We start from the raw sequence: 24836 nt of genomic DNA on the forward strand, positions 1-24836 counted from the left end.
TTGTTTGTTGGCTGGTTTGTTTGCAGGGTTAAAGAAGTTGTACTAAAAGAAGACCTAGAAAAGCTGGAGAGCATGAGGCAGGGACAGCCCCAGTTTTCCCGAGAACAGAGGGAGGAGCTGGCCAAGGTGCATTCTTGGATTCAGAGCCAGACCGTCCCTCAAGAAATAGACATGCAAGTAAGCACCGCAGTGACAGCTTCTATATAGTGATGTCCTTTGTGCCAGGTACCATGCATTGCACGACCCCTTGAAAATGTGAATCCTTGTGGTTACTTTGGTGGCAGGTGGTATTATCTCTCATTTACAGATAAGCAACAAAGTAAGGTGTCCAGATATTCAACAATTTGTATAAGGTCACACAGTTCACTGGGCTTTGAATACAGGTCTTTTTGACTTTTTCTTCCACCGGTTGGAGTGCATATTTGAAAGGACTTAGAACACAAGATGTAAGATTTACACCAGAGCAGTGCTTCAATATAGCAGGGACTGCCACAGGACCCAGTGGTCTTTTGCTGTTACGAGGCCGTCTCAGGGAGATCATCTGTGAGTGCGCCTGAACAGTGACACTTTGATGGACCAGGATCAAGACAGATGGTGGTGGCAGCAGCTGTGATGATGGCAGCAATGGCTGTACTAGTGATGAGGTCTTTATTCCCATACACGCCAAGATGGAGGATGAGGAGTGATGTTAACAATTAGAAAAGAATAAAGTTAGAAGTTCAAAAAAGTGCGATGCCAAGGTTTACAAAGTAAACAAGTCATTGGAGTCCACTCACTCCCATTTTTAAAGAAAAGGAGTTCCTGCCATTTAGGAATGGTGAGATGTGGTCTTGTCAAAAAGTAGGAGCTGGGCTGATCACTATTAAGTGTCTTCATTTTTAAAATGTCACTTTGCTGGTTTTTGAGTAGAAGAGTTGTCTTAGTCATCTAGTGCTGGTATAACAGAAATATCACAGGTGAATGGCTTTAACAAAGAGAAATTTATTTACAGTAAAATAGGCTAAAAGTCCAAATTCAGGGTGTCAACTCCTTCTCATCAATCTTCCCCCAGACTAGAACCTTCTCTGTGCAAGGACCCTGAGTCCAAGGGACGCACTGTGCTCCTGGCACTTATTTCTTGGTGCTGTGACATCCCCTGTCTCTCTGCTTGCTTTTTTCTTTTATCTAAAGAGATTGCCTCAAGACACAATCCAACCTAGTAGACTGAGTCCTGCCTCACTAACACAACTGCTGCCCGTCCTCCCTCATTAACATCGTAGAAGCAGGATTTACAACATACAGGATAATCACACAATACCGGGAATTATGGCCCAGCAAAATTGATACACACATTCTTGGGGGGATGTAATTCAATCCATGACAAGAGTATATGGACAATGAGCCCCCCACCCCGCCCCCTAAAAAAGGAAGCGTTTAAACAGTTGCTGTCATTTACCTTCCAGTAGTAAATAGTGAACTGTGATGGGTGTGCTTAGCTCTGAACTGAATCAGTTGTGGAAACTGAAGTATGTTCCTTGGTCAGTATTTTACTGAAGGTTTTAAAAGGCTTCGGATGACATTAGCATCAAACAACGCATCTGCTCTTGTTCTGTTCTGAAGGGCTGTGTCACCTGCGAAAACAAAGACTCAGTTGGTGAAGCTGCAGAATACTCCAACCATGGTCCAGCCGAGGACAGCAGTTGAGTGACTACGAATAGGCACCTTCACACCCTTCCCAGGACATGCTGGACACTTAGACTTCTGTGTGTCGCTTTAAACGCTTGACTTGTAAACGACCATGAAGTTATCATTGAATGTTAAGGTTTTTCCTTCTCTGTTTTTTTAATAGACATTATTTTTCTGAAGTGGACATTGCATCTAGAATCTTTTACTTTTCTTTGTTCCTGGTGCATTAAAACTGTCCATTAGACTCTCTTTCTAGTTTACCTGTCTTCTAAAGAGATTGGATGGCCTCAAACCAGGTATGTGCATGGCAGAACTTTATTTCAGGTGTCACCCAAACTAAATCATGATTAGAAGTTTAGCTAAAACGAGCCCAAAACCTTAGCATCATTTATTTTGTGTTCTGTTGTTAACATAAACCATCTTCCCCATGAGAGCCCTTAAAGAAATCCCCGCCATGGGCCATACGGTTACCATAGTGGTTTCCATAAATTTACTTCATTCATCTAGACTTTGTACAGTTTGGTGCTTCCCCTAAAAATTAAGACAACACTCCAGTTTTCTTTTCCTACATGACACAAGTCACTTTAGTATTTACCAGTACTCAACTATATTGCCCATTGGTATAGCTGGAATACTGAGATTTTAGGGTCGAATTTTGACCTTCATTCCTGTAGATGTCTTACCCTTTCTACCTTCTACCCTTTCTACCTTCTGCTGAATTTCTGAAAGTCTTATCTTAAAAACTGAAAAGCTTACAATTGGCTTATCCTTTTAAGAGCTGAAATTAATATTTGTGTGTCTAATGTTGAACCAAAAGAACTTTCTCAACAAATGATAATTTTCCTTTTTAATGTTTTTGTAAAATAATGATTGTAAAAAATTTCAAGTTATGTAAAAGTTGATATTGTTCTTATGTGTCTTCTTGTTTAAATGCTCAGTCTCACCGGAACTAAGGGTTAGCTTTCTTCCCAACCGATTGACGCACAAGAAGTGTCTGTGTCTGAGGCAGCCTCTCTTGGCCTGTCACTGGCCAGCAAGCAGGGCTAAATGTCGTCGAGGGCCTGCGCAGTGACAGAGGCGTCCAGGGCGCTCTGTAACCCGAGCCTGGGAGGCTGCAAAGTCTTCCATGGTCAGTGCTTTCTAGGCCATTTTTAATTGTCTTTTACGAAGTGAGTGTGATGTTTACTTGATAAGTCAGCTCTTTACTGGTGCTCTTTAGAGAAGTCAAGGGTTCCTTCCCAAACTTAGCAATGCACACCTGGGCAGATCAGAAAAAGAAAACAGAAGGAAATGAAGATTACAGTAACCTTTTACCTTTTATATAATATGTGAGAGACTAATTTTTTTTCTTTTCTTTTTTTTATTTCATTATTATTATTTTTTTAGGAAAACACTTCTTTCTCCTTTGAAGTTTTATAGCTTTTTGTAAGTGCATCCTGAGAAGGATTGGGAGAATCGACTGTTGTATCCAGGAGGACTGCTGGACCCTGACCCCAGACCCCTGGAATTGCAGGCCTCCTTTCTAAGTAGCATTTTCCTGGATGGTAATTTTACCTTCAAGTGTCAGACTATTTTCAAACGCTGCCTTTTGACATTTTTTGGAATTCTCTAATATTAAGTATTAAGTAATATTAAGTAGTCCTGTGCAAATACCCCTGTCGTCTGATGCGAGAACGCTCCCATTCTATGACCTCGTGATGGGTAAATGACTCCTGAAGCACTGTTGTGTTGTTAGGTCATGTGGGGTTTTTTTATTCTTGGTGAAAACTCAAATTTTAAAACTTTAACCAGCCTGGATAGTGCCCATTGAGGTAGCCATTGTGACCTTTTTATGCTAATGAAGTTTTTTATGCGTATGAGTCAGAAATGGCACCTGCAACTGTCAGAGGGCCGTCTGCCCTCCTGTGTGCGCATTTATACCTCTGCTCTCCAGTCATGCCAATCCCTCTTGTCCATTGTCTCGGGAGACTTGTTTCATCTAAACCTGCTTATTTCTTTGCCTTAGCACACATTTTAGGGAGTGTATATCACCCTGGGCTTGACCTGAAACCGGTGCTTGTTGTAGGCAGAGCTGTAAAAGCATTTACACACTCTCACTTTTCGATAAGCAGGTTAGAGCTGGGATCCCTGCGGTGTTAGGGCTGCTGCACAGGAAGGTAGGGAGGGGAGGGCAGCAGGACGGCTCCGCCCCCCACAGGGGCCCCACCCAGGCTCCACTTTGTCGGTCACCTCAATTAACTTTTTATATCTATGACTATAAAAAAAAAAAAAGAAACTGGTAATAAAAAGTGTACATTAGAGGCTTCAGTGTGTCCAGAAATGTTACCCAGAAAGCTGTTGTTTCTTGGGTAAGTGGTCAGGATTTATGAAAAACCAATTGCCCTGTGAATTGGGGTAGTTTGGCAATGAACTGAAACTTCAGTATAGTTCACAAGGTAAATGTAATCCAAATTGAAATTTTGTTCCACCAAATTTCTAATTAACTGTGTGAATTTACTTGTTTTTAATGGTTGTTAATCTTTTAATTGGGTACTTTTTTTTAAGTAAAAACAATAAACTGTATATGTAAAGCTTGTTCCTTCACCTTGTCAACAAACCTTGGCCCTGCGTATGTAAATTATAACATTGGGAAATATCTATTCTGATATGAAAGGAGGCTTGGTGGCACAGACAGTTCAGCACTCAGCTTCTAACCAAAAGGTTGGTGGTTTGAAGCCACGCAGCGGCTCCCCAGGAGAAAGAGAAAGACCTGGAGATCTGCTCCCGTAAAGATTGCAGCCCAGAAAATGCTGCGAGGCAGTTCTGCTCTGTCACGTGGGGTCCCTGTGAGCTGGAGTCAACTTGATGGCACCTAACGACAACATTAAGATATTAAAAGGTCCTCCTGTTCGATTGCTATCGGTTGTTTCAGCAATACTCCATTGTCAGGTGTGTCTAAGCACCTGCTGTGTGTAAGACTCGGGCATCGTCACCTAATCCTTACTTGAGCACTGTGGAGAATGTATGTGGCTTCTGAATACAGGTACATATTTTAATGCTTATCAATTTTAATACCACATTTATAAAATTGAGTTGGCAAAATTACTCCTGCAGATTGTGTGGGGTGAAACCTGTGTTTCACAAAAAGTCTGACTATAGATGGTGGCATCAGGATCTAGAAATTAAAATTTGGAACAAGACCCTGAAGCCAACGGGGCTTTTAAAACTTAACATGTTTCAAGGCATTTGCACCTTTCTGTAACAAAACAACAATAACAAAGGCAGGAAGAAAAAGGGAGAAAAAAAAAACTGGTTGCCTTCAAGTTGATTGTGAGTCATAGCCACCCCCTGGGACAGAGTAGAAGTGCCGCCAGGTCAGTATTTACAGAGTGTGTACTGTTCTGGCAGGTGCTGTTCTAACTGCTTTATCCCGGCTAATGCTCACAGCCACACAGTGAAATCCGCATTGTTGTTATCCTCGTTTTACAGAGAAGGAAGCAGAGGCCAAGAGAGCTGAGTCATTTGGTCTGGGACTCAACAGCTGGTGTGTGTTGGGAGTAGGGATGCGAGCCTTGTGATCTGACTCCAGAGCCCCCACCCTTAAGAAAAACTGCCTAATATTACTGTGACATGTGAGGGGTTTTGGACTTAAACTGTAATGGAATCCCACTTTTCAGTTCTTTCTGGCATCATAAATATAAAATAGCCTTGTGGCACCAGAGTTCTGTTTTAGAGAGCTAGTACTAGTTTAATTTCTACACGGAGATTCCACAGCACTGGCATAGCTATACTTAATGTCAGCATGTTCAAGATTACACATCTGTTTCTTAGCGTGAACCATTTTTCCCTATAAATTTCTTCTTGGTGTCTTAAATAAGGAAAAGTGGAAGATTGATCAGGCTTGTTCTTCGTAAGAGATTTGTGGTGCTTGTTGACAAGACCAGTACAAACGTGACATTGCGCTGACAGAGCCCATTCAGAGGCTCAGGTTTCTCTATCATTAAAAGATTTAGCACCACTGTATGCGTGGTTCTGTGCTGGGAGCCACACACAGCTCTGAGGAACTCAGAGTATGTATACATATACAAACCACTTATGTAGATGTGCTAATAGAATATAAATTAATACTGGGCAGCAAACCCAAAAGCCAAACCCACTGCCGTCGAGTGAATTCGAACTCCTAGCGATCGTATAGAACAGGGTAGAACTGCCCCATAGGGTTTCCAAGGAGCAGCTGATGGGTTCCAACCGCCCACCTTTAGATTGGCAGCGGAGCACTTTTACCATTGTGCCACCTGGGCTCCTTTATGTTTGGTCTTTTTTTAATTGATAAACTGGGCTATTTCTTCCATTCCACAGCCTTAAATCCCCCCTCAACTTTTCTTCTCTCTCTCCTTTTCATCTTTGTATTCTCTCTCAAAAAGTTAAAGGGATTTTTCTCTAGTATAAATGGCTGTGATTAAACAACTTTCAGTGTTAAAAGATTAAAATTTCCCAGTGTCCAACGCTTTAATCAACTAAGAGGGAATCTGAGCACATGAACTTACATCAGTAGTATTTGCTTCTCTTCATTTATTAGCCCCACTTTTAAGTTTTCAAAGGATTTTTTTTAAACTGAGGGATTGATCGAAGGAAAGTCAAATTGTAATTCTTCAGGATATGTTTATAAGGAAAATAGCCACTCATACGGTTTTTGCAAACAGGATTTATTTTCCAGATAGTAATGAACAGAGTAGTGCTGTTTTTAAAGCAAGCATTTTTAATTTCTAAGATGATTGTAGTTAACCAGCAGACATGCATTTCGCATCACACACAGTATTTCCAGAAGCATTCAGAGGGAGCCTCATGTTTCTTACGCTCTTTCCTGGTTCTGGCCAAAAGATGACTCAATAAAACCTTAGCGTCTTGTTCGGATCAAAACAGTCCGAACAAAAACTAGATAGGTCAATGAATTAGGAGTCCTACATGAGAAAGGAATCTGTAGTCGAGGCATAACCAGTTGCTGTCCAGTCGACCCCTACTCATGGCCATCCCACGTGTGTCAGAGTAGAACTGTGCTCCATAGGGTTTTCAGGGGCTGACTGTTCGAAAGTAGATCAGGCCTTCTGAGGTGCCTCTGGGTGGACTGGAATGGCTTGTAAGACTGCACACAAAACCCTTTAGGAACTGGTAATTTTGATTTTTCTGAAGGTTGGTAACAGTCAAATACAGATTTTCTTTAAGCATTTAAAGTCCTCTATTAATTTTTTATTAATTGTACAAGGAGCCCTGGTGGCTCAGTGGTTAAACGCTCAGGTGCTAACTGAAAGGTCGGCGTTTTGAACCCACCAGCCACTTCAAGGGAGAAAGATGTGGCAGTCTGCTTCTGTAAAGAGTTACAGCCTAGGAAACTCAATGGGGCAGTTCTGTCTTATTGAGTCGGAATTGACTTGGAAAACGAATTATTGTATAGGAATTCCCACATACTGCAAATGGTTAATACACTCACTGCTTACTGAAAGGTTGGAGATTCAGGTCCACCCAGAGGTACCTCGAAAGAAAGGCCTGGTGATCTACTTCAGAAAAACCAGCCATTAAAACACTACAGAGCCCATGAACACATAAACTCCCATCAGTAGTATTTCCTTGTCGACATTTATTAGCCCCACTTTTTAAGTATTCCGACACATTTGGAATTGCCATGAGTCGGAGCCTGACAGCAATTGTTTTGATTTTGGGGTTTTGTTTTGCTTTTTGTTTTTATTAATTGTACACTATTTCTAACCATTTGATTTCATCATTCCCCATTAGAGTTTTTCCACTACATCCCAAGTAACTTTCTTGATATTCTGCCCTCCACTGCATATATTCCAGCCAAAGCCAAACCAAACCCGCTGCTGTCAAGTCGATTCAGACTCATAGCAATCCTATAGGACAGAGTAGAACTGCCCCGTAGGGTTTCCAAGGAGCACCTGGTGGATTTGAACCGCCAACCTTTTGGTTAGCAGCCATAGCTCCTAACCGCTACGTCACCAGGGTTTCCACATATATGCTTTCTCAGTGTTTTCAGCATGCTGTCCTTGCGTTTGTTATATTGCAGTGCTTTTCTGACTTTAACACGCATGTGAACCACCTGGAGATCTTGTTAAAATGCAGCTTTTGACTCAGAAGGTCTTAGGTGAGTCTGAGACTCTGCAAGCTTCCCTGTGATACCCTTCTGCTGGTCCCTGGACATGTGTTGAAATAATGAGACTGCACAAATGGGCTACAGACTTCAAAGCAGGGGTCTTATCTATCTTTTATTCTCTTCCAACTTGTTACGACAATTTACACAAAACAGACACTGGATAACTACTACTTGCATTAAGATTTTACATGAACCAAAATTTGGAAAAATTAATGCTTTAAGATAACACCGATTGGCCCATTATTTCAAGGTATGATTTCCATCAAGAACATTCTAGTTCACACCAAGAATGCTCCTGCCAAGAACACTCTTCAGTTCGTGAATTATGAATCTTGTCAAATTGGGTATAGAATGTTCAACTTTTCCACCCTAATTTTCATAAATGAAGTCACTTACCTTTCTCATACTTCACTTCCTCTTGGGTTGAAAGTGTTGGTAGTAGGATCTGGAAAACAGTATTTTAAAAAATTGATCCATCATCCCATTATTTCTATTTTGTGTTTATTTAACATACACAAAGTAGAATATTACTAAACTATGTTTAGTGTCTGGTCTTCCTTTTTTTCACACTCTAGCTGTATTTATTTTCATGCAGGCAAGCACCTTAGTTCTTATTTATGGAATTCACAAAAGGTGCAGGATTTTCCTCGTTCGGATAGCACTTCAGTAGTTTACCCAAAATACTGTATAACAGATGAATGCTTTTCTATTAAACAATGTCAATTAAAAGGCTCCATTTCATGTTCAAAAGCCCCTGAGCATTTGTATCGGTGCTTGGAAGAATACAGTCATGGAGAAAATAGTAACAGCTGATACTTTATTCATTATTTTCTGTGTGACCGTGCTCAGCATCTCTTCACAATAACCCCGTGAGGTGGGTGCTTTTTATCGTTCCTGTTTACTGATTTAAGAAACTGGGGTATAGAAAGATTAGTTGGCTTAAGATGTTAGTCAGAAACCAGTATTTAAAACTGTACTCTTTAGAATCGGTGATAATACCACACAAAAAAATAAATACCCATAGAGGGAAAAAAAAAAAAAAAAGTGCTGAGGTGCCAAGTAGAGCATGACGTTGGCAAAGAATTGCTGAGAAAAAGACAAAAGGCAACTGCAGAGGAGCCTTTAAGCCAGGAGGGGAGAGAGTTGGAGAATTAATTCACACAGTTCATATTTACCTTCCAAGATAGGGTTTCACCTCATCTAGTAGGTGGGTATAAAAGGTAAATTCAAGAGCAATAAAACCAGACGACCTGCAAAACACAAGAATCGTTTTACCTGCTTTCTCAAGACCACCGTCTCTCTTTGCGCTCAGTATCTCTGGCAATATCTGCAGAAGGGAAGCTCTCTCCAGCTCATCCAAAGTTAATCTTGCATCGTCATCAGCTGCGACACAGACTAACAACATTAGCAATTCAGTTCATTCTTCAATTTGTTATTTCTGTGCCCTGTTGTCTTTAGGGGTGGGATACCAAGAACAGGGTGGGAGTACTAGAAAACCTTCAAATGCTAAACTGATGACTTGTCAGTGGTGTGTTTCAGCAGAGAGATGGGAATGTGACAGTCCAGTGTAGGACCCGTCAGAATAGGAAGTTGCGAGAATGGAGCTGATGCTGACTCTTCATCGAGCCGCTTAACCTCCTTGACTACAGGGGCAGCCTGCTCCACAGCATCTCTAAAAGCCGTTTCAAGAGCTCTCTGCCTGCCTCGGGCATTCTGCACCATGGAGTTTGGGGCACCTGGCAAGCATCCCAGCCCTTATCTCCTGAGAGAGTATTAGCCAACATGGACATACAGCTGCCAAGTCTAACATCCCAGCTCAAGTTAGAGCCCCATCACTTGCCGCCAAGAGGCCCTACTCAGGGGCTGACCTTGCAGTCTCTGAGAGGCAACCCTTGGCTATTAGTGAGGTCCAACTCTCAATGCCTCTAAAAACAAAGTGTGACACTTCAACTCCTGAGAAAATGAAGAAGTGGTGTTATAGCCAGTAGTGAGCTCTCCTCTTCCACGTGTCAGAACCTCGAATTGGGGACCCTTCAATAGATTTGGATTATCAACCCCCTCTACTCACTAGCCCAAAGATCCTTGGCTATCCCAGTGGTATTTGTTACTGTTGTACAGACACAATGAGGGCAGAGAGAGAGGCCAAAGACTGGGCAGGGTTGCACATGTACTTCCAGGGTGGGAAATGATGAACAGTAGTTTTACTTTACAAAACAGTCCTATGTAAATTGGGATTAAAGATAGTTTTGTTGGAAGAAAAAAAAAACTTTCGGCTCATAAAGTCTGATTCTTCGTCATTCTGCCTACCAACTGCTGCCTATTGCCTTTTGCTCTTAGATATTTGGGTGGTGAAATTGGAGTGAAAGGAAGCGTGAAGCAGTGGTTTTCTAAAAGATAGTATTGTTCATGTTCTTCCTGAAGGACAAATAAGTTGGTGTCATCTCTTACTGAACTTCAAGATTTAGATACAAATATTATTATACTTAGAAGACCCTCAACGAGATGGACTGATACGGTGGCTGCAACAATGGGCTCAAGCATAACAACAATGGTGAGGATGGCGCAGGACTGGGCAGTGTTTCATTCTGTTGTAGATAGGGTCGCTGTGAGTCAGAAACAACTCCGTGGCACCTAAAAACAACTTAGAAAAGAATGTGCTTTAAAATAATCTTTCAGGGACTTAATATTTCAATGTGAAATTTGGTAGGCTAAGTGGCATATAAAGTGTACGGTAAACGTGGGTAAGGTATAAGCTTTTGTAAGATTTTTTATAAATGTGTAGTGTGTATGATAAGTACATGTGAAGTATATTAAGTGCATGTAAGGTACATGGCAAGTGTGTGAAGTATAAGTAAATGTAAGGTATATGGTAAGTGCAGACTTAGCACCAGGATAGGTCCCTTGGCCAATGCTACTATGTTAGGGTTGGAAGCCTTGGGAGTCAGGGTGGGAGACCACATATAATACTAGCATGTGACAGGCTTACAAATACTAAGTTACAACCTTGATTGGAAGACAGTGAACAAACCATCATAAAGGCATCTGAGTACACTCACAGTATTTCTAAAGAACGTTCATCAAAATCTATAAAATTTGACCATATAGGAGTGTTTATGTCACGAAGGATTATTGACGGAGAAATAAGTAACTGAGAGAAGAATCCTGGCAAAAGTTGTAAGGTCAGCTAGCTGCCACCTGTGTTAGAATTTGAGTGAGATGCTATGCTTAGTTCATCTAAGTTTCTTTTATTTAATCAAAACAATGATATGTGAGTTTTTAAAGATGACAGTAATATCTGAATATTCACCCTTGATTTCATCTTGTACTTTTCACTGTTCCTTTTTAAATAGCAAAGATTCAGTAAAGTTAATGCCTCTTTTTGACCATTAATTTGGCTGCAATTAGGAGCTCAGTGACCCTAGAAGTCTATTGATAGTGCAGGAATGACAAAGTGCTTGAAATTACCAGAAAGCCTGCCTGGGAGATGTTATTTATTAAAGACTAGAAATGGTAAAATCAATGGCTTAGAAGAGTTTTTTTTCTCTTTATTTTAAAAAGAAGACTAAAATTAAGGGTAAGATAAAGTCCAGTTAATTTTTTCATGAAACCTGATGCCCAAATATCAACTTGTTCATTTCTTGCACAAAAATGAGAGATAATAGCAAAATAAGTATCTACCTGGCTGATAGATTTTTTAAAAAATCCAGCTTAGACTTGGATTGAATGAAACATAAATCAAAAAGAAAAGATCAATGTACCTGAGAATCTGTGACACCCTAGCTCCAGCTTTTAACTTTTCTTTTTAAATAAACATTTTTGTTTCATATATCAGCTGGTTACTCTTTATCTTAAAATTTATATATTATTAATCTACAATAGGCACAACCAGTCTTACACTTGATCAGTTCATTTAAAATAAAAACTAAAAATGGTATTTCAAATTTAGTGCAATTAAAAAAATTTTTTAAGTTGACCAAAACAAAAATTTGAATTATAGAGATGACATGAAATAACCAATTACCCTCCTACTTTTACATTTTAGTGGGGGAAAAAAAATACCGCATCTGTTACTGGATCTAAAATGTACAGTGAGGATCTTGTAATAATTCTTTCCATAGCTGGAATGATAAATAACACCAAGACTCTATTAAGCAAGAATTCCCATTCATTTTTGTTGTGATGGTGGTTGCAAAAGTATACGTAAGACAACACTTGTCAATTAAGAATCCCCTTGAAGGAAAAAAATTCAACTTACCTGAGAGCTGAGGGGACATCTCCCTGGAGTCAGTGACAGGAAAAGATAGGAAAGGATTTAAGAGACCTATGAAAAGCAAGCAGAGCAAGGCTAGCTTATACATGACTGGAGCAAGATGTAAGTCTTCCTCCTTGGCTTCTGTTGTGCAGAGCTTCCAACTTGCTCCTTTTCAGTCTGAGATCACCCATTATATATTATTCTGTGACCTCACAAATATCATTGCTCTCAAAAAAAAATAAATTTATTGGCTATAGAGGCTAAAAGGCAATCACTTTGCATTGATGTAATTTTTTCAAGGTAACAATTCATAGACAATAAATTTACTGTCTTGCTTGGTGTACAAAGCCGGTATTACTTAAAGAAAGACCAGTTTATAAATCTGGCGTAAAAAGTAACTTTCAGCCATAAATCATAAATCAGGACATTAGCTGAAGTGGCCAAAGCAGTGAGATGTCAATTTATGAGGCTTCGCAGAACTGAAGCAGACCGTGATGTGAAATGTGTTGGGTTTTCTTTTTTTAAGTCTATCGTGAGGAGAATGGCTGAGTTGGCATGTTGTGTTTGGGGCTGCCATACCAGAATAATTACAATCTGGGGATCAAAATTTAAAACCCGTAATTTATTTTAAAACAGTGAAGAATACTTTATAATAATGAAGTTACTATGCGTAGCACACATTCAAGCAAGTTCTGTGCACACACTTGACCTCATGAATCTTCTGAGAAAACCAGTGTTGTTAGCTGCCATCAAGACAGCCCCTGACTCATGGTGACCCCACACACAATGGAACAAAATGCTGCCTCGTCCTACACCATCACCATGATTGGTTGCAGATCAGACCATTGTGATCCATAGGGCTTTTCATTGGCAACTTTTCAGAAGTAGATCACTAGGCCTTTTTTCCTAGTCCATCTTAGCTTGGAAGCTCTGCTGAAACCCATCCAACATCATAGCAACATGCAAGCCTCCAATTACAGACAGGTGCTGGTGGCACACGAGGTATATCGGCCTGCATAGAAGGTGAGAATTCTGCTACTGAACCACCATGCCTCTTGAGAAAAGCAATAGCTTACCTTAAAGTTTGATATTATTCATCAAGGAAGGATGGAGAACATTCCCTGGAAACCTTGCTGTTAAATATTTCCAGAATTTGACCACTCTTCACCACCTCCACTCTACCCAGCCTGGCCAAGCCTGGATTATTGCAATTGTCTCCTAAGGAGTGTCCTTGAGTCCAGATTTTGTTCCACTGTAGTCTAGTCTCAACACAGCAAAGTGATGCTTTTAGAACATAAGTCAGATCATGTCAGTTCTTTGCTCAAAATCCTGAACTGATCTAAACATATGTAAGATTACTAAGAAAAAAAAAACACACAACTAGGCCTCTCAATCATTGGGTAGGAATATAAAATGTACAATCTCTGTGGTAAACAATTAGAAACTTTCTTATAAAGCTCAGCATACACTTACCGTGCAACCCAGAAATCCCACTCCTAGGTATATACTTAAGGGAAATGAAAACATGTCCACACAAAGACTTGTTCACAGAGGTTCATAACAGATTTATTCATAATAGTGGAAAACTGGAAACAGCCTAACAGGTGAATGAATGGATAAATCAATTGTGGTATATCATACTCAGAATGAAAAGGAACAAACTACTGACACACATGTAAAAATGGCAGAGGCATCTGACCTCCTAACTTCACCAGGGAGGAGGAGAATCAGCATCAACAGCCCAAAGTTGATTGCTATGAGGTGGAGGTCAGACATACCTCCACTCTCCATCCTTTTTACCTGACACCAGCCGTCCTTCTCACGACACTCTCTTTCTTTGCTGGGTTTGATAATTCATGGCAGTGGCCACACAGAACTCTCAGACCATACTCACAGTTATGGGATTCATTAAGGAAGTAACAGGGATATAACTCAGAATCAGAAATGACTCAGGATACAGTTCTTCGATCAGGACAGCGTCTTCTCAGGAGTGCCCACAGGCAGGACTCTCTCTGGCCTCTCGGCCTCACCTCTGCCCTGCTAGGGCAAGTGTCATAAAGCTAGCTCCCTAGGTTGGCAAGCCCCACTGCAGACGTCTCGTGCCAATCTCCTGTTTCTTGCCATCTCGAGCTGCTATCACTGTTGCTACTGCTGTACCACCGTTTCATGCTGACTTCTGTGTTACAGCTGCTCTCTCTCCCCGTGTCTCCCTGTAAGCCTAGCACGATGGCAAAACTGACCAATCCCCTTGTTAAGGTTTTATACACCTTAATTGCATGGTCCCACCCCCACAACAGTTCCATGCATTTTATTTACATTAACAGAAAGCCATCAAGTTTCCTTGCTGGTCCACAAGCACTTGTTTGCATTGTTGTTGTTGTTAGGTGCCATTGAGTCGGTTCCAACTCATAGCAACCCTGTGTACAACAGAACAAAACACTGTCTAGTCCTGTGCCATCCTCGCAATCATTGTTATGCTTGAACCCATTGTTGCAGCCACTGTGTCAGTCCATTCATTGAGGGTCTTCCTCTTTTTTGCTGACCCTCTACCAAGCATGGTGTCCTTCTCCAGCGACTGATCCCTCCTGATAACCTGTCCGAAGTATGTGGGACATAATCTTCCCATCATTGCTTCTAAGGAGCCTTCTGGTTTTTCTTCTTCCAAGACAGGTTTGTTCGTTCTTTTGGCAGTCCATGGTATAGTCAATATTCTTTGCCAACACCACAATTCAAAGACATCAATTCTTCTTAAAAAAAAAAAAAAAACTTAGGTCTTCCTTATTCATTGTCCAGCTTTTACATGCTTATGAGGCTATTGAAAGCACCATGGCTTGGGTCAGGCGCACCTTAGTCTTCAAGGTGACATCTTTGCTTTTAACACTTTAAAGGGGTCTTTGCAACAGATTTGCCCAATGCAATGCGTCTTTTGATTTCTTGACTACTGCTTCTATGGGTGTTGATTGTGGATCTAAGTAAGAAGAAATCCTTGACAACTTCAATCTTTTCTCCGTTTATCATGATGTTGCTTATTGGCCCAGTTGTGAGGATTTTTGTTTTCTTTATGTTGAGGTGTAATCTATACTGAAGGCTGTGGTCTTTGATCTTCGTCAGTAAGTGCTTCAAGTCCTCTTCACTTTCAGCAAGTAAGGTTGTGTCATTTGCATATCGCAGATTGTTAATGAGTCTTCCTCCAATCCTGATGCCCCGTTCTTCTTCATGTAGTCCACCTTTTTGAGTTATTTTCTCAGCACACAGATTGAATAAGTGTGGTGAAAGGATACAGCCCTGATGCACACCTTTCTTGACTTTAAAACAAGCAGTGTCCCCTTGTTCTGTTGAATGCCTCTTCACCCATGTACAGGTTCTTCATGAGCACAATGAAGTGTTCTGAAACTCCCATTCTTCACAATGTTATCCATAATTTGTTATGATCCACACAGTCAAATGCCTTTGCAGAGTCAATAAAACACAGATAAACATCCTTCTGGTATTCTCTGCTTTCAGCCATGATCCATCTGACATCAGCAATGATAGCCCTTGTTCCACGCCCTCTTCTGAATCCAGGTTGAATTTCTGGCAGTTCCCTGTCTATATATTGCTGTAGCTGCTTTTGAATGGTTTTCTGCAAAATTTGACGTAAGTGTGATATTAATGATATTGTTCTGTAATTTCTGCATTCATTAAGATCACCTTTCTTGGGAAGAGGCGTAAATATGGATCTCTTCCAGGCAGTTGACCACATAGCTCTCTTCCAAATTTTTTGGCAGAGACAAGTGAGCACTTCCAGCACTGCATCCCTTTGTTGAAATATTTGAACTGGTAGTCTGTCAATTCCTGGAACATCGTGTTTCACCAATGTTTTCAGGGCAGCTTGGACTTCTTCCTTCAGTACCACCGGTTCCTGATCACATACTACTTCCCGAAATGGCTGAACGTCAACCAATTCTTTTTGGTACAGTGACTTTGTGTATTCTTTACATTTACTTTTGATGCTTCCTGCATCTTTAATATTTTCCCCAAAGAATCCTTTAATGTTGCAACTTGAATTTTTTCTTGAATTTTTGCTCGAGTTTTTTCTTCTTTCAGCTTAAGAAATGCCAAGCGTGTTCTTCCCTTTTGGTTTTCTATCTCCAGGTCTTTGCACATGTCATTATAATACTTTACTTTGTCTTCTCGAGCCACCCTTTGAAATCTTCTGTTCATCTCTTTTTACTTCATCATTTCTTCTTTTTGCTTTGGCTGTTTGATGTTCAAGAGCAAGTTTGAGTCTCTTCTGACATCCATTTTGGTCTTTTCTTTTTTTCCTGTCTTTTTAATGACTTTTTGCTTTCTTCATGTATGATGTCCTTGATGTCATTCCACAGCTCATCTTGTCTTAGGTCATTAGCATCAAGGTGTCAAATCTATTCTTGAGATGGTCTCTAAATTCAGGTGGAATATACTCAAGGTTGTACTTTGGCTCTGGTGGACTTGCTCTAATTTTCCTCAGCTTCAACTTAAACCTGCATATGAGCAATTGGTGGTCTGACCCACAGTTGGCCCCTGGCCTTGTTCTGACTGATGATATTAAGCTTTTTTATTGTCTCTTTCCACCGATGTAGCTGATTTGATTCTTGTGTATGCCATCTGGTGAGGTCCACATATATAGTTGCCTTTTTTGTTGTTGAAAAAGGTATTTGCAATGAAGAACTCATTGATCTTGCAAAATTCTATCATGCAATCTCCAACATCATGTCTATCACCAAGGCCATATTTTCCAACTACTGATCCTTCTTCTTCATTTCCAACTTTCACATTCCAATTACCAGTAATATTAATGCATCCTGATTGCATGTTTGATCAATTTCAGACTGCAGAACTTAGTAAAATCTTCAATTTCTTCATCTTTGGCCTTAGTGGTTGATGTGTAAATTTGAATAATAGTTGTATTAACTGGTCTTCCTTGTAGGTGCTTGGATATTATCCTATCACTGACAGTATTATACTTCAAGATAGATCTTGAAATGTTCTTTTTGACGGTGAATGCAATGCCATTCCTCTTCAAGTTGTCATTCTCAACATAGTAGACCATGTGATTGTCTGATTCAAAATGGTCAATACCAGTCCATTTCGGCTCACTAACACCTAGGATATCAATGTTTATGCATTCCATTTCCTCTTTGGTGATTTCCAATTTTCCTTGTTTCACACTTCATACATTCCAGATCCCAATTATTAATGGATATTTGCGGCTGTTTCTTCTCATTTGGAGTCGTGCCACATCAGCAAACAAGGTCCTGAAAGTTTGACTCTATCCATGTCAGCGTTATTTGCATAAGCCCACCCAGTCATTGTGTGGGAGTCACAAAGACTGTGGCTAGAAAGTCCACGTTCAGTAATTTACTGCACCGTACACACAGGGGTGAATCTCAGAGACTTCGTGTTGAGCAATGTAAGCCGCGCCCAGAAGGGTAAGTACTGCATGATTCCATTTTAAGTGGAATTCTAAAACAGCCAAAATGAATTTATTGCCACCAAAAACAGTTCTGCGGTTTGCCTGGGGCCCTGGGATGGGAGGTGGAGGGAGCTTTTGCAGGCAGTAGGAATGCTCTACATTTGATGGAGGCAGTGGGTACATGGATATGTACGTTGGTCAAAATTCATCAAGGCGTACACTTAAAACGGGTACATTTTATTGCATGTAAATTATATCTGACTAAAGTTAATTTTAAAAAGCTCCATTGGCTCATTTCCTTTTTGACCTCTCCTAATTCTACTCTCCCCCTTGCACACTCCACTCCGTTCATTCTGAACCCCTTGCTGCTTCACGAACATATCCCTGTCTCAAGGCCTTTGCCTTTGGCTGATATCTCTGCCTGGAATGTTCTTTCCCCAGATATCTGTATGGCACTCTCTCTCACCTCCTCAAGTGTTTACTGAAATATTTCCTTTTCCATAGGCCTTCCCTCACTATGCTATTTAAAAAGCCCAGGGTTACGAAACACTCTTATATCGCTCAACTTTTTTCCATAGCACTTACCACCTTCTAAAACATATTATACTTTTTGTATTTATCATACATAATAGGCACTCAATAAACAGTTGTTGAAACAATGAATGGGATACCAACCATATGCCAGGGGAGAGAGCAGTGAACAAAAGAAAAGAACTCACTGCTCTCATGGAACTTTCTAACTAGAGGAGACAGACAATATATGGCAGGTGACAAGTGCTATGAGGAGAAATCACAGTAAGAAGACAGCACAGTGGGAAGCTTGGTGAGGGAAGTGTTATTCCTGATAGGGCCATCAGGGGACGCCCCTCGAAAGGTGACATTTGAGACCCTCATTAAGTGGGGGAGTAATAGGTTCATTTGGAGGTCAGTGAAATGGAGGACTTGTGGTCTGTGAAGCAGGAGGAGAACTAAAAGAAGAGTCCCCTAGAGGCCAAAGGAAGAAGTGAAGACAGAGAGCAACTTGGCTGGGTCACATCTGCTGACAGAGGGAGAAAATGTCCGAGACTGGACCGCTGGAATCGGGAGCGTGGACCTTGTTAGTGACCTTGATAAGGCACAGTCACATGCATGGTGGTAGTGTAAGGGGGTCATCTTATTCAAGCCTCATTAACTCTTTCAACATGTACTTTTCAGCACCTCTTCTGTGCCAGCAAAAGGTCGCTGAGTGGCACAAAGATATTGTGCTCTGCTACTAAGTGAAAAGTTGGTGGTTCAAATATACCCAGTGGCACCCGGGAAGAAAGTCCTGGCAACCTACTGCCACAGCCACTGAAAACCCTGTGCTCATTCTACTCCGCACATAGTGTCGCCGTGAGGCAGAACCAACTGGACGACAGCAGGTTTTTTGGTTTTCTGTGCCAGCACTGCTAGGGGGACAGAAATCTGGCCCTCAAGAGCATGATGTTCAAATGGGGGCTACAGAAACCCACCTCCATCCAGCTTAAAGGAAAAAGCGTATTGGAAAGACACTGGATAGCTTCCAGAGCCCAAGTAAATTCAGACTAGCAGAACCAGAATCCCACTGGGAACTCTGTCTCTCAGTTTCATGGTTTCTTGCCTTACTGCCTCCTTATCCACATAAAACCTGTTGCCATTGAGTTGATTCGGACTTATAGCATCCCTATATGACAGAGTAGAACTGCCCCATAGAGTTTCCACGGCTGTAAACTTTATGGAAGCAGACTACCACACCATTCTCCTGCAGAGTAGCTGCTGGATTCCAACCTCTGGCCTTTTCGTTAGCAACTGAGCGCTTAACCATTGCACCACCAAGGATCCTTTCTGTCCATACGTATTTTATTTTTCTCTTGGCAAAAACTGGTTTTCTTTTGTTTTCCACATGCATTTGGCCAAATATGCCCCCCATAGCCAAAATTTAATTTCCGCAGTTTAAGCAATCAGCTCAGAAATGTTACATCTTTGAATTCTATCTAAAGTCCTAGAAGGAAGGGACTGATTGGCCCAGCTCAGTGGGGAGTTTACTGTCCACCTCTGTGTGGGAGGAGGGGGAGTACATAGGGCAACATTTGCAAAAAAAGAAGGTTGTGGCCCTCAAAGACATCCCAAATGGAACACAATTTGGCAAGACCCCAAGTATACGTACCTGGGAAGCCTGATTTCAGAAACAGACCTGAAGGAAACAATACAACAGAAACAAAAAATTATCTGATGGTATTATCTGCAGTCTTATCTATAGTGACTAAGTCAAGGGTTGCAGACTCATTGCATATAGGAACCAGGGAGATGTTAATATGAATGAATGAAGCAATAGAGAGACAATAGAGAGAGGTGGGGACAGTGGGAAAGTACAGAGCACATGCTCTCTCTAAAGGTAGACTGCAGCCACTTGTTGCCACATTAGAATGTGAGAAATCTGGATTTTAAGGGCTATCTCATGTTTTTCCTTGGCAACTAATTCAAACAAAACAAAACTAGATATTGAGCTATTCCTGTGTGTATCAAACAAAGTACATTCTGCAGGTCGTAATTTGGCCGGCAGGCAACCAGTTTCTGACCTTTGGCCTAAATATCCACAATAAAGACATAAATTAGTAGATTACTGAGCATATCAATTTGTAATTTTAGCAATCATTAAAATAGTAATTAAAAGATTATAGAAACTTGGAAAATATAATATTAAGGAATTAGAACATAAAGTGTTTGCCACTGTTTAAAAAAAAACTGGTATGTGAATAAGAACTAGCATGTACTATTAAAAACATGAAAATAGTTGTGTTAGGGTAAAGGAATTATGGATGATTTTTTTCTTTTCTTAGTAGGTGATTTAATAGTGTTACGCACACACGCTTCACACTATATATATAAAGCATTTATGAAATGAAGTCTCACTGAGAGGTGGAGAAGGAAGTAGGCCGAGAATTTGAGGGTCTTTTTTACTTTACCTTTTTATTTCTGTAAAAAGATAGACAACACAACATTTGCCAATTTAACATTTTTCATTAATACAATCCAGTGAGATCAATTACACCAATCACGTTACACTACCATTGCCAATATCCTCTGCCAAATTTTCCATCCCCACAAAAAAAGACTCGATGCTTCTTAAACAGTAACTCACCTTGGGGTCTTTGATGACCTTTGAGGACAGCTTCAGAGAGAGCCAGGAGGAGAACTTCAGCTCACTCTGTACCAAGTGGAAGAGGCCTTTGCCACGCTTTGTCATTCTCTGGTGACTCGGGGGTACTTCTGACAGTTATTAGTGATGCTTTTACAGCATGGCCCAATTAAGTTAATACTAAAGGCTTAAACTTAAAAAGAAAATTAGCTTCTTTCCATCAATAGACCATCAATGACAGTGCCACCTTGTCCCAGAAATGCACTGAGCACATCGTTCTACCCAGTATGGCTTCACGTTCATGTCAGTGCACTTAGCGCAATGACCACCTTTTACAAAAGGTGGGTACCCTTAACCAGTGGCAATTATGTTTTTAAAACAGAGGGGTATTTTTTGTGTCATAAGGAAGCAAACAGTTCATATGATATCCTTTGGGTGACTTTTGCCAACAGAGCACCGGTATCTATATTGGGTAAGTACAAAAACCAACAACCTCTTTTCAGTCTTTTGTTTGAAATTGGCCTAAGTCCACCCTCTCTGCTGCCATTTTACCCTTTTGCAACACGATCAAAATTTTCAAACATAGTATTTGAATTGAGTGTCCTTGTTTATGGATGCTCCATGCAGAGAAATTGATAGGAAGTGGCTTTGTCAAGTGTTTAAAGCCTATTTGGTACTTTCATCTTGGGGATGAATGACTGTCATGGTTGGGGTGGTCTATGAGGAATGATAGGATCCAGGGAGGTGATAATGTAAATGAGTGAGGCAGATTTGGGTGAATTGCAATAGAGAGTGGTGAGGACTGTGGCAAAATGGAGAACACACAGGGATGGAGGAACTGTTGCAAACCACACTTAGCAAACCAGCCCTTATCCCTTCGCCAACGTATAAGACCACCCACTTCTAGACCCTTTTCACTGCCCAACGTAGACAAGAAGGCAGACGTGGCTAGAGTTTGGAAGTGCTTCCACTCAACACCAGCAGATTGAGTTTTTCATCAGAGGAATCAGTGGCAGGATGGGTGGTTGTGAGATTAGCATGGATTTTCCCATAGTGCAAAACTTGTTTCACCATGAAAGACAACAAAATGGAAATATGATATCAGTATTCTCATGGGACAGGGCCTTCAGGAAAAAGTCCGGACCCTTCAGCACTAAGCTCCAGTCTTCGCATAATCTGACTTCACACCGTCTTTCCTAGCACCTCCAGCGGCTCCTGACCATATGCCCTGGGCTCCAACCTTGGGAGGGTGAGCCTCTAGCTGGAAACCTGTCCCTCTACAGTCTCTTCTTTGCCATGATGCTCCCTCTTTGTCTTAAAGAAATCTATCTCATCTTTAAGACCCAGCTGAAGGCACCTCTGAGCTCTCTCCCTTCCCCCTCCTCAGGGAGCCTGGAGGGAGAAAAGCACTTACAATGCTGTGTTGGAGAGAGTCCTGAGCCCACCTTTCTCCTCCATCTGGGGCAAAACACCCTGAAGGGCACGAGAAGCCCACACCAGGTACCATGCTAGGTGCTATCACACAGGATCCCATTTCATTCCCCAAGCATCTTCATTCCCTAGTGCCAACCACATCACCCAGCACAGAACTGGGGCTTTTATAAAAGGTTATCAAATTGTGTACGTTTAAAATACATTATCAATTTCAGTTGCAAAAAAGTAGGGGGGAGAGATTCCCCCCAAATGAAGAACCTAACATAATAAAATGTTGGCTGGTTGCATGAAAGAATGCATTAAATCAGATCCCCCAGAAAAATTTAGACAAGAATTAGCACAAAATAATGCAAAGTTCAAAGCTTCGCTCTTTCTCCCTACACAGTGGCTTCCACAAACTGAAAACAAATTCATAGTTCTGCCAATCAGTCTCTAAAAAAAGTCTTTTTCTGCTATTCTGTGCTCTGGCAGTTTTATTAATGAAGGTATCTTTCAGAGTTTGCATTCTCCTAAAGTTTCTCACATACTTTGAACATGTTGCCAGGAAGGATCAGTCCCTGAAGGACATAATGCTTGGTAAAGCAGAGGGTCAGTGAAAAAGAAGAAGAGCCTCAACAAGATGGATTGACACAGTGGCTGCAACAATGGGCTCAAGCATAACAACGATTGTGAGGATGGCACAGGACCAGGCAGTGTTTCATTCTGTCGTATGCACGGTCACTATGAGTCAGAACTGTCTCAACGACACCTAACAACAACAACAACAAAGTGTGTTCATCTTCACTTTGACAGAGTCAGTATGTTAATGCTTCCCACTGATTTACTGCAAATGAGGCAGGTGGCTTTCTCCCAGACATGGGTTTGATCACCACCAGGAGTGAAGTCCCATTTCAATGTAAGAGGATAATCTTGGATCTTAGCCTTCTAATTTTCAATTCAGACTCAGAGGAGGCAATTTTATAGTCATTCCACCAACATCTCCACCACCTGCCAAACTGTCTGTTAGTCTTACTGTGGTGTCTTGCATGTTGCTATGATGCTGGAAGCTATGCCACCAGTATTTCAAAGACCAGCAGGGTCACCCATGGTGGACAGACTTCAGCAGACCTTTCAGACTAAGACAGACCAGGAAGAAAGGCATGTTAATCTACTTCCAAAAATCAGCCAACAAAAACCTTAAGGATCACAATGGTCCGATTCACAGTTGATCAATCGTGCGTGGGGTCGCCATGAGCCAGTCCCACCCCATGGCAGCTAATGATAACAAAGTCAAAGAAGCCAGTCTGAAAAAGCTACATTCTGGATTATTCCTACTATATGACATTCTAGATCAATAAGCAACATCATGATAAATGGAGAAAAGATTGCAGTTGTCCATTTTACTTGGATCCACAACCAGCGTCCGTGGAAGCAGTAGTCAAGAAATCAAACGACATACTGCATTGAGCAAATCTGCTGCAAAAGACCTCTTTAAAGTGTTAAAGAGCAAAGATGTCACCTTGAAGACTAAGGCGTGCCTGACCCAAGCCTTGGTGTTTTCAATCACCTCATATACATGTGAAAGCTAGACAATGAATAAGTAAGACCAAAGAAGAATTGACACCTTGGAATTATAGTGTTGGCGAAGAATATTGAATGTATCATGGACTGCCAAAAGAACAAACAAAACTGTTTTGGAAGAAGTACAACCAGAATAGCCCTTAGAAGCAAGAATGGCGAGACTATGTCTCACATACTTTAGACATGTTATCAGGAGGGACCAGTCCCTGGAGAAGGACATCATGCTGGGTAAAGTAGAGGGTCAACTAAAAAGAGGAAGACCCTCAATGAGATGGATTGAGACAGTGGCTGCAAGAATGGGCTCAAGCATAACAACAATTGTGAGGATGGTGCAGGACCAGGCAGTGTTTCACTCTGTTGTACATAGGGTTGTTATGAGTCGGAACTGACTCAATGGCACCTAATAACAACATGACATTCTACAGAAGGCAAAAATATAGATCAGTGATTGGAAGGTGGCCAGGGGGTAGGGGGAAGGATGAATAGGTGGAGCACAGGGCATTTTCACAACTACACAACACAAAGAATGGGCCCTAATGTAAGCTACGGGCTTTAGTTAATAACAGTGTATCAACATTGGTCCATCGACTGTAACAAATATGCCACACCAATGCAAAATGTTAATAATAGGAAAGAGGGCTCTATGGAAACTTTCTGTACTTTCCGCACCATGTCCGTAAAGCTAAAACTGCTGTAAAAAATAAAGGCGAGTTTTTAAAAAAGCACCTTGAAAAACATGTCCATATATTTGCCTTGAAAAGTCCCATTTCTATGGGACACTGTGGGCAGCCACAGGTAGGCTGGTACTTAGGTTGGTACTTCCAGGCCTCATTTTTCCAGCAGAGACATTCATTTTCATCTTTGTGACTTAGAAGGCCACTTTACAAAGAAGGATGAGCTGCCAAAGAAAGGACATTCTAGGTCTGGGTTTAATCCACCAGGGGATGCGTCACCATGGTGAGTGACAGGCAGTGGGAGAGGCAGGGTGAAGTATAAATATCTGCTCTATTTATTGATTCCATTCACCCAATTAACTAGGAGGCTCGTTAAGGATAGGATAGAGGGAATGACTCAAATGTCACCTGAATGATGCACGCAGGCTTCAGACAGCATTTTTGTCATACTCCTGACATCGCTACTGAGAACTGGGTGGAAAGTTAAACAAGATGGAAAAATTCCAACATGGCCGTGCCATAGTGATGACTCTGCT

The 24836-nt window shown here is 41.2% G+C and overlaps 2 protein-coding genes across 8 annotated transcripts in view; one reads left to right on the top strand and one right to left on the bottom strand.

Annotated features, from left to right (window-relative positions):
• Nucleotides 1-2615, top strand: part of PER3 (period circadian regulator 3) — a 65871-nt gene extending 63256 nt beyond the window's left edge. For all 5 annotated transcript variants that reach the window (XM_049877805.1, XM_049877807.1, XM_049877806.1 and 2 more), the window contains 2 exons: nucleotides 27-177; nucleotides 1600-2615. In XM_049877805.1, coding sequence (XP_049733762.1) covers nucleotides 27-177; nucleotides 1600-1683 — 235 coding nt within the window. In that variant the 3' untranslated portion in view covers nucleotides 1684-2615. The remainder of the gene's footprint in view (nucleotides 1-26; nucleotides 178-1599) is intronic.
• On the bottom strand, nucleotides 172-12328 carry UTS2 (urotensin 2). 3 transcript variants are annotated; one of them, XR_007516521.1, is made up of 6 exons: nucleotides 12066-12138; nucleotides 8986-9060; nucleotides 8207-8255; nucleotides 2610-2923; nucleotides 1436-1610; nucleotides 172-933 (listed from the first exon to the last, which is right to left on the bottom strand). XR_007516521.1 is itself a non-coding variant. In XM_049877817.1 (4 exons), exons 1-3 carry the CDS (start codon nucleotides 12166-12168, stop codon nucleotides 8212-8214), a joined length of 255 nt encoding a protein of 84 aa, XP_049733774.1. In that variant the 5' UTR covers nucleotides 12169-12328; the 3' UTR covers nucleotides 2839-2923; nucleotides 8207-8211. The 3 variants fall into 3 exon arrangements, 1 of the variants encoding a protein (XP_049733774.1); XR_007516520.1 differs by lacking the exon at nucleotides 12066-12138 and having other exon boundaries at nucleotides 8986-10993; XM_049877817.1 differs by lacking the exons at nucleotides 172-933; nucleotides 1436-1610; nucleotides 8986-9060 and adding an exon at nucleotides 9086-9193 and having other exon boundaries at nucleotides 2839-2923; nucleotides 12066-12328.
• Nucleotides 12329-24836: the final 12508 nt, after the last annotated feature.

This window comes from Elephas maximus, chromosome 3, assembly GCF_024166365.1.
Source record: "Elephas maximus indicus isolate mEleMax1 chromosome 3, mEleMax1 primary haplotype, whole genome shotgun sequence".
Taxonomy (NCBI): domain Eukaryota; kingdom Metazoa; phylum Chordata; class Mammalia; order Proboscidea; family Elephantidae; genus Elephas; species Elephas maximus.